This window comes from Phodopus roborovskii, unplaced genomic scaffold (genome assembly GCF_943737965.1).
Source record: "Phodopus roborovskii unplaced genomic scaffold, PHOROB, whole genome shotgun sequence".
Classification (NCBI taxonomy): Eukaryota; Metazoa; Chordata; class Mammalia; order Rodentia; family Cricetidae; genus Phodopus; species Phodopus roborovskii.
The window spans coordinates 56261031-56273496 of NW_026126407.1; the positions used below are offsets into that span (position 1 = coordinate 56261031).

The window sequence follows — 12466 nt, forward strand, 5'->3', positions numbered from 1 at the left end:
ACTTTCTACCCTCTTTTGACTTCAGCATCATCCCTAACAAGCTCTCTAAATATCCCACTCAAGCTGTAATCCTTTCTCATCTTCTCCAAACCAGTGCTCCAAATAACTGTGTTACAAAACCCAGAAGGTCAGACACATTTTCATTTCTGAAATTCAACTTCCACACCAAGGTCAATCTTCCAGAGCCAATGCCTTCCATTTGAGAATCTTTGGAAGCCCTGTAGTAAAGCTGTCAACTCACACAAGAGCTAGCTAAGGAAACCTCTGAGCCCTCCAACACTCTGGCCCTGGAGTTACTTCCCTGCATACACTCCTGCTCCCTAGAGGCACAGCGCCACCCACATGCCTCCAGTCTTGAGCTTCTCAGGCTCCCACCTCCATTCCTGTGAGTCTAGGTAAGCACGAATCTGCCCCCTTTTTTCTAAAAACTTCACATGCCCATCCTTATTATTTTTTAAGTAGTTTTAATCGCTTTACCAAAAGAAAGGAAATGGAGATTCTGCTAAAAACTAGCACTGTAGGAATATAGCCATATTGACCAAGCACTCCCACGCTTGCCTCTGAGCCACTTAAAATTCTCCAAACATTCCATCTCTACTCCCCATCCTACTTTTGTGTTTTCTGCACTCATCTGGCACACCAAGGTACATCTGTGTATCCCATCTTCAGAACCAAAAGCAAAGGGTGTTTCCATTAATGTCTGGGTCAGAGAGACAAAGTGCGGTTCTCAGGCCAGAGGCCACTCAACTGCTTTCATATGCAGCAGCTGCTAGGGGCGCCATAGGCCCCCCGTGGTGGCTGCCAATTGTAGAATCCGCTCCTCCAGGACCCTGGCAGATGTTCTCTTCCTGGCCTTACCTTGTCAGCCATGATCATAGATGCACCTCCGTGAATGCCCAAGATGGGAATGAAAGTCTGTGAGGAGATAAAATCCAGCATCTGAGCCACAGCCTCCTGGTCGGTGTCATCTCCAAACACGAGGCCATGGATGCGTGCCCCAGACATGAGGTCGCAAACATGTGTGATGAGGCTCTTGGGGTCGGTGCGGTTCATCAACAACGCCACCACGTTCACGTCCATGGGCAAGCCGGTTGCCTGCTCCGGTCCCCACAGATTTCGAAGTTCGCGCTCTGTCACGTCGTGGCTGTGGCCCAGCAGCACGGCAATGTTCAGCGCTGGGGGACCCTTCTCCGCCGCCGCGTCCTGCGCCGGACCGCACCAGACCAGAAGGGCCGGCAGTACCAGCAAGGTCCAGTAGGCCAGTCTGCCCATGGTCTCCACTTATGGTCCCTGTGAGGTGGAGGAGAGTGAGAGGCAGGGCGGCTGTGAGTGGGGGATCCAGGTGACAGGAATGGCTGCCCCAGCACCCGGTCTAGAAGCCAAGTATGAAACAGGGCCCCCAGCACTGGCTGCTTTGGCCACTCACTGGAGTCCTCATCGCCAATGCCATTCACATCCCTCGTCCCATGTCCATCCCCAAATACCACTCCAATCCAAGCTATTTTGCCATCCCCATCCCCAAGCCCATCCTGGCATCCTGCCTCCTCCTCTCTTGTCTCCAGAGACTTCCCCTAGCCCCAACTGTGTCCAAATCCCACACAAGATTCCCCAAATTTGATGCAGACCACAGCTCCTAAGCACCCAGAGAGCCATGAACCCCACCACCACCCACAAGCAGATGCCCAGACCGAGCCGGCTCCAACCCTCTTCTTTGGCAGGTGCGTGGACCAAGTTATCGACCCCGCCCCCTGCTCACGCTCAGCGAACTCGGAACCAGCCCCAGCGTGAGAGGCGGTGCCTGCATACAGCAGCCTGAATGCCTAAATGGTTAACTGACCCCACCCCCTGGGAGCTCGCCCAGTATGCCACAGATTTCGCTCCACTAGTGGCGCCCACTGGCTGCAGATACAGCTCCTCCCCTGCAGGACACACCCCAAGAGCTTGAAAGTGAAGATGCTCTTGTGACCCCAGGCTCCCAGGTGCCTGGAGGCACTTGAGGCTCCTGACCTCCCCACCTTGCTGGGAGAGGCCATGAACTAAGTGGCTTTCGCTCTATGACAAGCGGCCCCAGGACCCGCCCCCTACAGATGGGTGCTCACAATCAAACGTGCACAGTCTCTCACGCCATGTGAAATGCAAAATTTGGAGAGAGGTGCGGCGCCACCCCTCCCCCCCAAAGCTGGCCAGCGCGTGGGATCTGGCAAAGAACGTGTGGGGGTGAGGGGATAGGCTCCCAAAAAGCTCTCAGATGGATGCGGAGTGTACAACCCCTCCCCGTTCTTTCCACTGCAGACCCTGGAGCCAAATCTTAGATGCACGTGGGCAGTGTGCTGCGCACGCTAACAGACACGCGCGCTTTTCTGCGCACATCCGCAGGCCGTCGTGGAGATGCCCACGGCCAGATGGAGCCTTCAAACGTCCTCAGGCGGTGCTCACACAAGTACTGTACCAGGTGCACAACAACGCTTGCCTGCAAATGCCTGCACAGTCGTGCATACCTATACAAGCGCGCGCCCCTCGGCCCGGGTGTTGCCGGGGGAAGTTGGGGCAAACTCCAGCCCTGGCATTTAGGGTGAGCAAGGTGGAGTGCTGGGACGCAGCGCCACCTGGTGCTTCTCCAACGCCTCGCTACAGGGCTCTCCCTCTCCTGATTTCTCGTTCTGGATTTCTCTCGCTCCCTCCGCCCGCCCCCTTCCTGAACCCTTTCCTGCTCTCTCCTCACCGGTTGAGCCTATCTCCTCCCAGGCCCATGAAGCCCGCGTCACTAACCAGGACGTACCTGTAGCCGGAGAAGGTGGAGGATGCAATGGGGCGTGCTGCGCGGACTGGCATCTCGGCCGCCTCAGCAGCCACCGGGTTTAGCGGGTTCCCGCATGCTGCGGCCCCCGCGCGCTCCCCTGGCTGTCCCGCGCTGTCCGCATCGCCCCCACGGGGGGCGGCTATCCCAGCCGGAGGCTCTGCAGCAGGGCTCTACCGGGGCGGAGGAGAGATGAAGAGGCAGGGTCAGCCCACCAGCGCGGGGGAAGGTGGGGGGAGGGATGCAGTCTGCAATGCTCACAGCCCCCTTATGCACCCTGGGGGCTCGACCAGGGAGGGAGCTTGAGCTTGGTGCCCACGACACCCTCGGTGCGGATCTTCAGTCCCTGTGACTGATAACCGGAGCTCCTCTCGGGAATGCACAAGAGAGTGGGAGCCCCAGGTTGGCCACCCACGAGAAGCTAGTGGGAACCTCCATCCTCACCCACTACCACCACCCAGGCGCCGGCTCCTGGGAGTTGTGCGACCAGGAGCTGCTGAGCGAAGGGGGTGGGGGTAGGGAGAGAAAAAGAGGAGGGAAGGAGGGGGCGCTGGCTGAGTTTGCGACAAGCCGGGAGAAGAGGGGGAGGGAAGGACACGGGCTCCCGCGGTCCCGGATCCCCGAGGGAGGTGTGATCACTCCCACGTAGCGACCCTCTAGTGCGTCCTGCCGCCCCCCTCCTATTCAGACCTCCCCCACCAGCTTCTCACAGGGCCCTTCCTAGCTCGGCGTCCCGCGCCAGCACTCACCGCAGCCTCTCTCCACATAGTTCTCAGCAGTGGCCGCCCCTGGTCATCTCCAGGGCTGATTGCTGCGGCCGCGACTCTCAGAGCTCATCGGTCCCCATGCTCCCGCACAGCACCTCGGGAGCCTCTCTTCTAGAGCCCAGGTTCAGCTTCCCGCTCCACTCCGGACAGTAGCTGCCGGGTCCTCTGAGCGCGCCTGGACACCCTCTCCGCAGCCCAGCTCCAGCCTGGCGTGCGGGGAAAGCGACTGTGTGTGTGAGGGAGTGTGGGAGCGCGCGCGCGCGTGTGTTCGGGGGATCCCCACGGTCCCTGGCCGAGAAGGTTGCGGGCGGAGGACCGCAGCTCCCTCCGGGCCCTTCGCTAAGGGGCCAGCTTCGCGCTGGGTGTTCGGTCCCTCACTTGGCCAGCGGGAGCCCAGGAGAGTGCCTGGCCCCCGCGGTTCACAGCACTGGAGAAGCCAGGATCCTGGGGCGCGCTTCTGTCGCGGTCGCCTCGGAGGTTAGAGGAAGGCAGAGACACCCACCCCATCAACTTAGGACTTGTTCTCAGCCAGCGAGACACAACGCAGCAACCCCCGTGCAATCCGAGGATGTTTGGAGCTCTGGCCCACCTGCAGCCGCCCACCCTGGAGGCGGGCCGAGGCAGACCCCGCAGTCCCTAGGCGGCGACGCGGAGTGCGGCCACCCTCTTCTGAAGCGCAACGAACAAGGCCAACCTAGGTGTCTGGCTGATGATGGGGGGACTCTGCGGTGGCGCGCACAACCTTGGTGTTGAAACCACGCTCTCCGCCCGCTCCTGGGCGTCTGGTGCTGCTGGAGAATCAATTATTCAGATCTCTGCTACAGCTTCCTCCTCCAGTACCTCGCGCTGGGTACAGCAGTCCCAGCTCCACGCAAGGCACGCCGACACGCACACAGAGAGTCTGCTCGGATGCTTGTCTCAACGCCTAACCACCCTGGTATGGGAACTCACTCTGATGTCAGAGAGCCAGGAGCCTAAAAGCAAAAACATATACACTGCCTCCACGCACAGACGCGCGCGTGCACGCGCACACCACACACACACACACACACACACACACACACACACAAGCGCGGGCGCGCTCACACACACACATATACACACTTGCTGCTTTCTTCTCTAAGTTGTCTACATTTGACCTTTGTATAGTCACCTGTATTCCAAATACCTTTCTTCCCTCGGCCTGAGCAATACAGGGAGAACCAGACTTTAAAGATAATTAACATAAATGAACACCTCAAGTGTCCATCATCCACAATGCAATGCTAAAGCCAGGCCAAGTGCTGCAGCTACTTGGAAGACAGAGGTGGGAAATCATAAATTCCATGGGCTACAGAATGAGTTCAAGGCCAGCCTGAATAATTTAGTAAGCCCTTGCCTCGGAGTTTGAAAAAGTGGAACAGGGCTAGGGATGGGGCTCAGTGGTAGGAACTGTTGATCTCTAATGGCATATAGTAGTTTTGTCCCTTCTGTTAGCTTCATATAAATGGAATCTGCTAGCCATTGCCTTGTTTTTGTTTTCTAACTAAAACTAGTGAGTCAAAGGTTCACCCATTTTGTTACATGTGTTGATCGCTTCATATTTGTATTTTTCAAATACTTACTTATGGGGGGCATCACGTGCCATAGCAAATAGAAGTCAGAGAGCAACTTTCAACAGTCATTCAGTCCTGCCACCTCATGGAGGCAGGGTCTCCCTTGTAATCTGCTTCCATGCATTCCGAGCTAGCAGGCACGCAGGCGGGCACCAGGGGCCCTCTTGTCTCTACTACAGAGTCACACCATCACATCCAGCTTTTGATATGGGTTCCAAGGACAGAATGTGGACTGTGGACTGTCAGACTTGTGTGGTTGTGTGGTTAGTAATTTTCCCATGGAATCATCTCCCTTGCCACTGTTTAATTGAAATTACTGAATTGCTAGCTTTCTTTATTAATCAACAGATTTTGTGTCCAGTCGCCTATTGGTGGACATGAGTTGAACTCTATGGGGCAATTTTGAACTAGAGAGTGTGAAATCAAGACAGGAGCCACGTTGTTGTTAAGGAACATAATAAAGCTAGGCAGGAAAGCAAAGCCGAAAATGCTTGGATGAGAAGGGAAGGGAAGAGTCAGAGGAGTCACCAGCCAAATGGAGAATGAGTTGGACACACAAAATGGGGTAGAGGTAAAAGCCATGAGCCTCAGGGTAGCACACAGATTAATAGAAATGAGTTAAGCTGTAAGAGCTAGTTAGTAAGAAGCCTGAGCTATTGGCTGAACATTTATAACTTAATATTAAATATCCCAGTCAGTTATTTGGGAAGTGGCTGCCAGTTATTTGGGAGCAGGTGGTCAGGACAAGAAAACTCAGCCTACACGTCATGAAATATGCAACAGGTTATTTTGAACTATAGTCTCCCCCCTCTGCTTTATAGCACCAGAATGTATTCTTCTATCCGGGTTATGTCTGGATTCCCATTTACCCTTTCTGCCTTCTAGCTCTCCCAGGTCTGAACTAATCATACCAAGTTTTTGCCTTCTATGTGTGGCAGAGAACAGCTGTAATTGTATTTCTGTGTCTGCTTATTTGGTGTACTATAGTGTCCTCCAGTCTCATCCATTTTGCTACAAATGACAAACGTTTTCCTTCTTCATTGCTGAGTACTGTTCTATGTATTTGTACCACATTCTCTTCAATCACTAATGGACACCAGGGTGGATCCACATCCCAACAATTATAAACAGTCTTTTGGGACTTCAGGGTTAAGTTAGGAGTAATTCTGATAATATCCCTGCATGTATATCAATGCTGAGCTTAGAACTGATTCTTATTTGATGCAAACTACAGGTATGATGTCTGACTTGTAGGAGGTTGAACTAAGCACTCTGGTCACTTGTGAATGCAGGAAGATAATACTTATTCAAAGAAACAGTCTGTCTCTAAAGCCACAAAAGACATTTCCTTGGGATAGACATCTTACCCGTACAAAGAGGCGTCATGGGTCAGGCACTACAACTTCTCCACACACTTAACATGGCTGTGGACTCTCTAGAATCTGAGCCCATGCTACACTGCAAAGCTAGTGTTCTCCCAGTGTAAGAAGCCAAGCCAAATCCTCAGGTGCTGGGGATTTCCAATGAAAAGAAGGCTGTCTTGACAGTTGCAGTCCTGCCCAAGACTGTGAATAATGAGTAGAGGAAAGGAAGAGGACAGAGAAGAAATGTGAAAAGAAGGGCAAAGAAGAGGAGGAAGGAGGAGGGAAGGAGAGAAAGGGGAAGGAGAGAGAGAGAGGGTGAAAAGGTTTGTGCTGACTAGTTTCATGTCAACTTACACAAGCTAGAGTCATCAGGGAGGAGGGAGCCTCAACTGAGAAAATGTCTCCATAAGGTCCGGCTGTAAACAAAACTATAGAGCATTTTCTTAAGTAATGGTTGATGGGGGAGGCCCCAGCCCACTGTGAGTGCTGCCATCCTGGACTGGTGGTCCTGGGTTCTACGAGAAAACAGACACAGTGTGCCATGATGAGCAAGCCAGTGAGTAGGACTCCATGACCTCTGCACCATCTCCTGTCTCCAGGTTCCTGCCCTGTTTGAGTTCCTTTTCTGACTTCCTTCAATGATGAACAGTGATGTGGAAACATAAGCCAAATAAACCCTTTCCTCCCCAAGTTGCTTTTGGCTATGTGTTTCATCATAGCAATAGTAACTCTAACTAGAGATCTGGGAGAAGAGAAGTTGAGGGGAAGAAATGAAAGTGGGGAGGGGGCACCCAGATCAATACCATTCTTCAGTCAATTGTTCCAACAATTGTTTACCACAAGCCACATGTTTAAAGTAACTGAATTATCTAGTCTGGTCATAAGGAACAAGTTGTTTCAGCTGTTTCTAATCCTATTGATTTATCGTTTAATATTCCACTAAAAGAAAGAAAGAGGGGAAGAAAGTAAGCCTACTGTTGCTGTATGTTTTGAGCTGGTTAAATGTCATTGTTAAAGACCAGTTGCCCATCATGTCTATAAGACAGAGCTAAAATCAGCCAATTATACTATACTTCTTTTTATGTCTACTCACAGAGGAAATTGATAGTGAATTATAGCACTTTGAAGTGGAGAGTAATGTTGATCTATCATGCTTATTGCATTTGCTGTTTGAGAAACTGCTTGCTTATATTGTTTTAAGAGAAATTCCTAAACAAGCACCAACCTGTTGGGGAATACTCAATCAAACTGTGAACCCCAAGTTTGCATTTGTGTTGATTAAATAAAATTAACCTTGGGTTAGGAGGCTTCATTAACAACAATTTGACAGAAAGTAGTCACAGAGCATCAGAGGGCATCTGGAAGAGATAAAGAGATGCACAGGAAGTAGTAGGGAGGGGTTTTGAGTGGCACAGGTTTTCTGTTTTGGCAGAGTGGAAGGACCAGCTTTTGGGATACACCTACAAGGAAAGAAGGTTAGATAGTTGCTGCTCAACCTCTCTGAGCTAGCAGGTCTTCACCCCAGCCTTTGAGTTTCCACTTTTATTTATAAATAGAATGATGGAGAGATAGCTAGAGTTACCTTTAGCACCAACAGAAGAGCCAATGTCTTCAGGGAAAAGAATTCCCAGCAGGCTGGAGCCTGAGCAGCTGGGGGCTGCTGCTAGAGAAGCAGGCCAGTAACTGTGGAGACACAATTGCTAGCTGAAATAGCAGTAGATTAGGGCACAACCATTGTGCTGGGGCTAAAACAACCCCAACCACCTGGAGAGGCTGTGGACAGAGGGCCATGCTCATGCATGTCTTGTGGAACTGGAAAGAGTCCAGCCACTACAGAAGGCAACATGGAGATTTCTCAAAGAACAAAAGGTAGATCTCCATATGGGCCAGCAGCACCACTCCTGGCATTTACTCAAGGTCTCTAAGTCAATGTATCACAGCCACACTTGCACATCAGCGGTCAGTGCAGCACAAGTCACAACAGCTAAGTGATGTAACAAGCCTAGGTGTCCATCAGCGGGCATGGATAGAGAAGTTTTCTCAGTCACACAGAAGAGCTTAGTTATGTTGCTAGCAGGAGAATTGGTGCAACTGGAGATGATCATGTTGTGAACAGTAAGCCTGTGTCAGAAAGACAGTTACATATTTTCTCTCATATATGTGTATATGATGTGAAGTTAAAACTGTCAGAAGAAAAAAAGAGGACTAATGGGTGGTGAGAAGCGGGAGGAGAGAGGGAACATGTCTTTATGTAACACAGTAACACGTACAATGAAAGTTTAAAATAAAAAGATGAACTCTTGTGCTAAGTGATGTGAGAAGTACAACAGTTTAAAGGCAGTACCAAGAGAAAGAAAGAAAGAGAGACAGAGACAGAGAAGTTAAGAGAGAAAGAACTGTCTGATCATGGAAAACTATTGTACTCTGCATGAGAGCTGCCACCAACCTGCAGAACTGCCCTTTCTCTGAGAGATTCTGTATTAGAATAGCATCTTTATTTTGCATATGAAAACCTGAGGCTCAAGCAGGATCCATGGAGTTTAACAGCAGAGAAAGATGAGTAAGATCCAGGACCTCAGCATGTAATTGCTGTGTAAAGTACAGTACATTTGTAGGTTGGGAAGCTTCTAAACAAGTACCATGCAATCCTGAGGCTTGAGATTAGAGCATAAGGCAGGTCAAAGTCAGGGTGACTGAGTAGTCCAAGTAGCAGACTAATAATGGCCTCCAGCACTTGTCTCTGGTGGCCTGCCTTCGCCATCCCTCCAGTTCTAGACTACGGATTCTATCTCCCAGGTTTCCTACACTGACTTAGCCCCAGCCCTGGCCTTCTGATCTATTCTTTAGCCTGGGGATGGATGAGCTGAATGTCCTAGGGCTATGGATAAGATTCAGTGGTAGACTGCTTGTGTAGCACATATAAAACCTTACATTCAATTCCCTGCAAGCTTGTACCCAAGTAGACATCACTGACAGATTCATTAACTGTTTGCCTTAACATACCTTACAGACATGCTCAGGTCTATGCTCGGGTCTATGCTGGGAAATATGCTGGGGCCTATGCTGGGGTCTATGTTGGGGACTATGCTGGGGTCAATGATCTGTCCATGCTTGATCTATACTCAAGTTAATGCTCCAGTCTATGCTCAGGTCTATGCATCCCCATCGAAGGAATAGAATCAGCTTCAATTTGACCCTCTGGACCTTTTCCAGTTCTCATAGGTTCCTGGTTCTAGCATACCCTGACTCTCACACCTCAGTTTCCTTTACATTCTATCATACCCTGACCTATGTGCCACGAGCCTGATTTTCTCCTGCTTAGATCTTGGTTTCCTCACTTGTAAGAGAAAGACTGGCCAAGATGAGCTCAAAGTTACCTTTTTTTCTGGTCTTTAGGGTTCTGTGGCTCTTCCTGGAGAGTTAGACTCTGGGCTCAACCAAGGTTCAGATTTCTCATTCCATATTATCTTACCCTAAGGCTCATGGCCCAGTCTATCAAGTCTTGAAAGGCAAGGCTCTTTTGCCTACACACTGCCAATCTTGGGATGAACAGAAAGGCAGATTTTTTTTTCTTTTTTGGTCTTAATATGATGAAGCCAGGTGTCCTGTCTGTTAGATACAATCCTAGGGGACACACAGACACTCTGCAGAGGGAAGAACTTGGGGGCAGTCATTATTTTAGAGTCAGTGCCTCCTCAGCCCTCAGTCTCTCCACTCTACCCCCTCACTGGTAAGGATCATTGGGGCTATTAAAGCTTCTGTTCCAAATGATGCTGTGCTCATAGAGACAGGAATATGTTGTATGCATGATGACAAGCTTCTATAAGAAGCCTCCAATTGGCCAAGGAGATGTTGTGGGGTTCTGACCACACAATCTAACACATAAAAGGTGCATAGACTAATAACAGTTAAAGGAGGCAAGCAACCTCTGTGAAGATAGCCTGGGTATTCTAGTGTCAAGCATGTGAGTCAGTACCACTAAAAAAACAGGGCCTGGGGCTGGAGTGATAACTCAGGCAGCAAAATGCTTGCAAGCATGAGTTTCTGAGTTCAACCTGGAACCTACGTTTTTTAAAGGCAAGGTGAAGTGATTCTTGTAGTCCCAGCACTGTTGAGGTGCTGATCTGTGGGACTCTCTGGGCAGTTGGCATAGTTTAATCAAGCCAGTGAGAGACTCTGTCTGAAGAAGTCTATCTTGGGTAGATAGTTCTGAGGAACAACCCAACGAGTACTCTGCCCTCCACACACACACATGCATGTAGGTTCACCTGTGTCACAGAGCCAATTGCTTACATATACAAAAAGTTAAACTTGGCCAGCAAGATATCTCCATGGAAAAAAACACTTCCCAAGGCTGAGGATCTGAGTTCCAACCCCAGCATCCACATAGTAGAAGACATAAACTATATTTATATTTATTTATCCTCCCTCAAGGAGTACCCTCCTTCCTTGATGGAGGGTAGTCCTTGGACGATGTGTTAATCAGTCTCCCATCACTGTAACAAATACTTGAGATAAAAAAAAAACTTAAAGAGACTGGGAAGAGGGCTCATTAGGTAAAAAGCTTGCTTTGGAAGCACAAGGACTTGTGTTCAATGCTCAATAGACACATTTTAAAAAGCCATGCATGGTGGCAAAGGACTGTAATTCCAACACAGTGGGATTTATTCCACTGATAATAAATAAAATGTAAAAATGAATACAATTAATTTTAAGAATGTAACTGTCAGCATTCTGCAGACTGACCTAACAATTTAGCAGATGCTCCCCGTGTGAAAAGCACATGGAAGGATCACTTCAGAAGTCACTTCAGTCATGCTGCTGTTCCCAGAGAGCTTCAGCTTTGCTCACAGTCATCCCTGTAGAGCATCCTCTGGCAGGGTTCACCCTTCACTGTACAGACACTACACTGACTCTGCCCAAGGCCCTCTGGCTCTGCAGTGGCTGGGTCAGGACAGTTCTGCAAGAGCTCAGGTGTCAGATCTTAGCAAGCCAGTTTCCCAGGGCCAGGAATGCTCCCATCCCTCATCAGTCTCCAACAGAGAGACTGATTTGTGGGTCTTTGCAGAAAGGGAGGGCTTTCCAGGGAAACATCTGGATGCCAAGGACATAATCTTATTTTCTGGTGTCCAGAGTTGTCATAGAATGGCACCTTGGAGCTGCAGGGGCCCTTAGAGATCATCAAACCCTAAGGCCACTCTCTGAAGGTGAGGATACTGACATCAGGAGCAGTAAAATGAGGTCACCCAGCTGCTAAGAGTAAAGCAGCCTTCTGTCCATGGCTTCTTGTCAGACTCCTACCCTGCTCCTGGGAGCACAGGATAGTCCTTGGGACTTGAATTCCAGAAGATGTTGCCAAATAGAAAGTCACTTAAAAAATGTTCCTTGAGGGAGGGTAGTCCTTGAACACTGTGTTAATCAGTTTCCCATCACTGTAACAAATACTTAAAATATAACAACTTAAGAAGAAGAGGCTGGGAAATGGCTCCATAGATAAAACCTTGCTTTGGACACATGAGGACTTGAGTTCAATGCTCAGCACACACATTAGAAAAGGCAGGCATTGGGGTAGAGTTCCCTAATCCCAGCACAGTAAGAGGGAAAGGCAGAGACCTGAAGATTTCTGAAGCTGGCCAACAAGCCTGGCCCAGTCATCAGCTTCTAGAGTCAGCCTAAACTCAACCCATAGGGTGGAGAATGTCTGAATAACAAACCCAGCATCAGAACCAAACTCTGATCTCTATATGTACATACACAGCCACATGTGCACCTGCACAAACTTGCACATGCACATGTGTGCATGCACACACATGCACACATGCATACATGCGTACACACACGAACACACAGCATACATGCACACACATGAACACATGCACACATGCATGCATGCACGCATGCACACACATATGCACACATGCATATGCACACACATGCACACAC

The 12466-nt window shown here is 49.8% G+C and overlaps 1 protein-coding gene across 1 annotated transcript in view; it reads right to left on the minus strand.

Moving 5' to 3' along the window:
* Nucleotides 1-4202, minus strand: part of Grin2a (glutamate ionotropic receptor NMDA type subunit 2A) — a 381691-nt gene extending 377489 nt beyond the window's left edge. Inside the window, exons 1-3 of the mRNA XM_051181444.1 lie at nucleotides 3547-4202; nucleotides 2780-2970; nucleotides 859-1290 (exon numbers count right to left, since the gene is read on the minus strand). Of these exons, the coding sequence (XP_051037401.1) occupies nucleotides 859-1272 (414 nt within the window). The 5' untranslated portion in view covers nucleotides 1273-1290; nucleotides 2780-2970; nucleotides 3547-4202. The remainder of the gene's footprint in view (nucleotides 1-858; nucleotides 1291-2779; nucleotides 2971-3546) is intronic.
* Between the last annotated feature and the right edge of the window lie 8264 nt (nucleotides 4203-12466).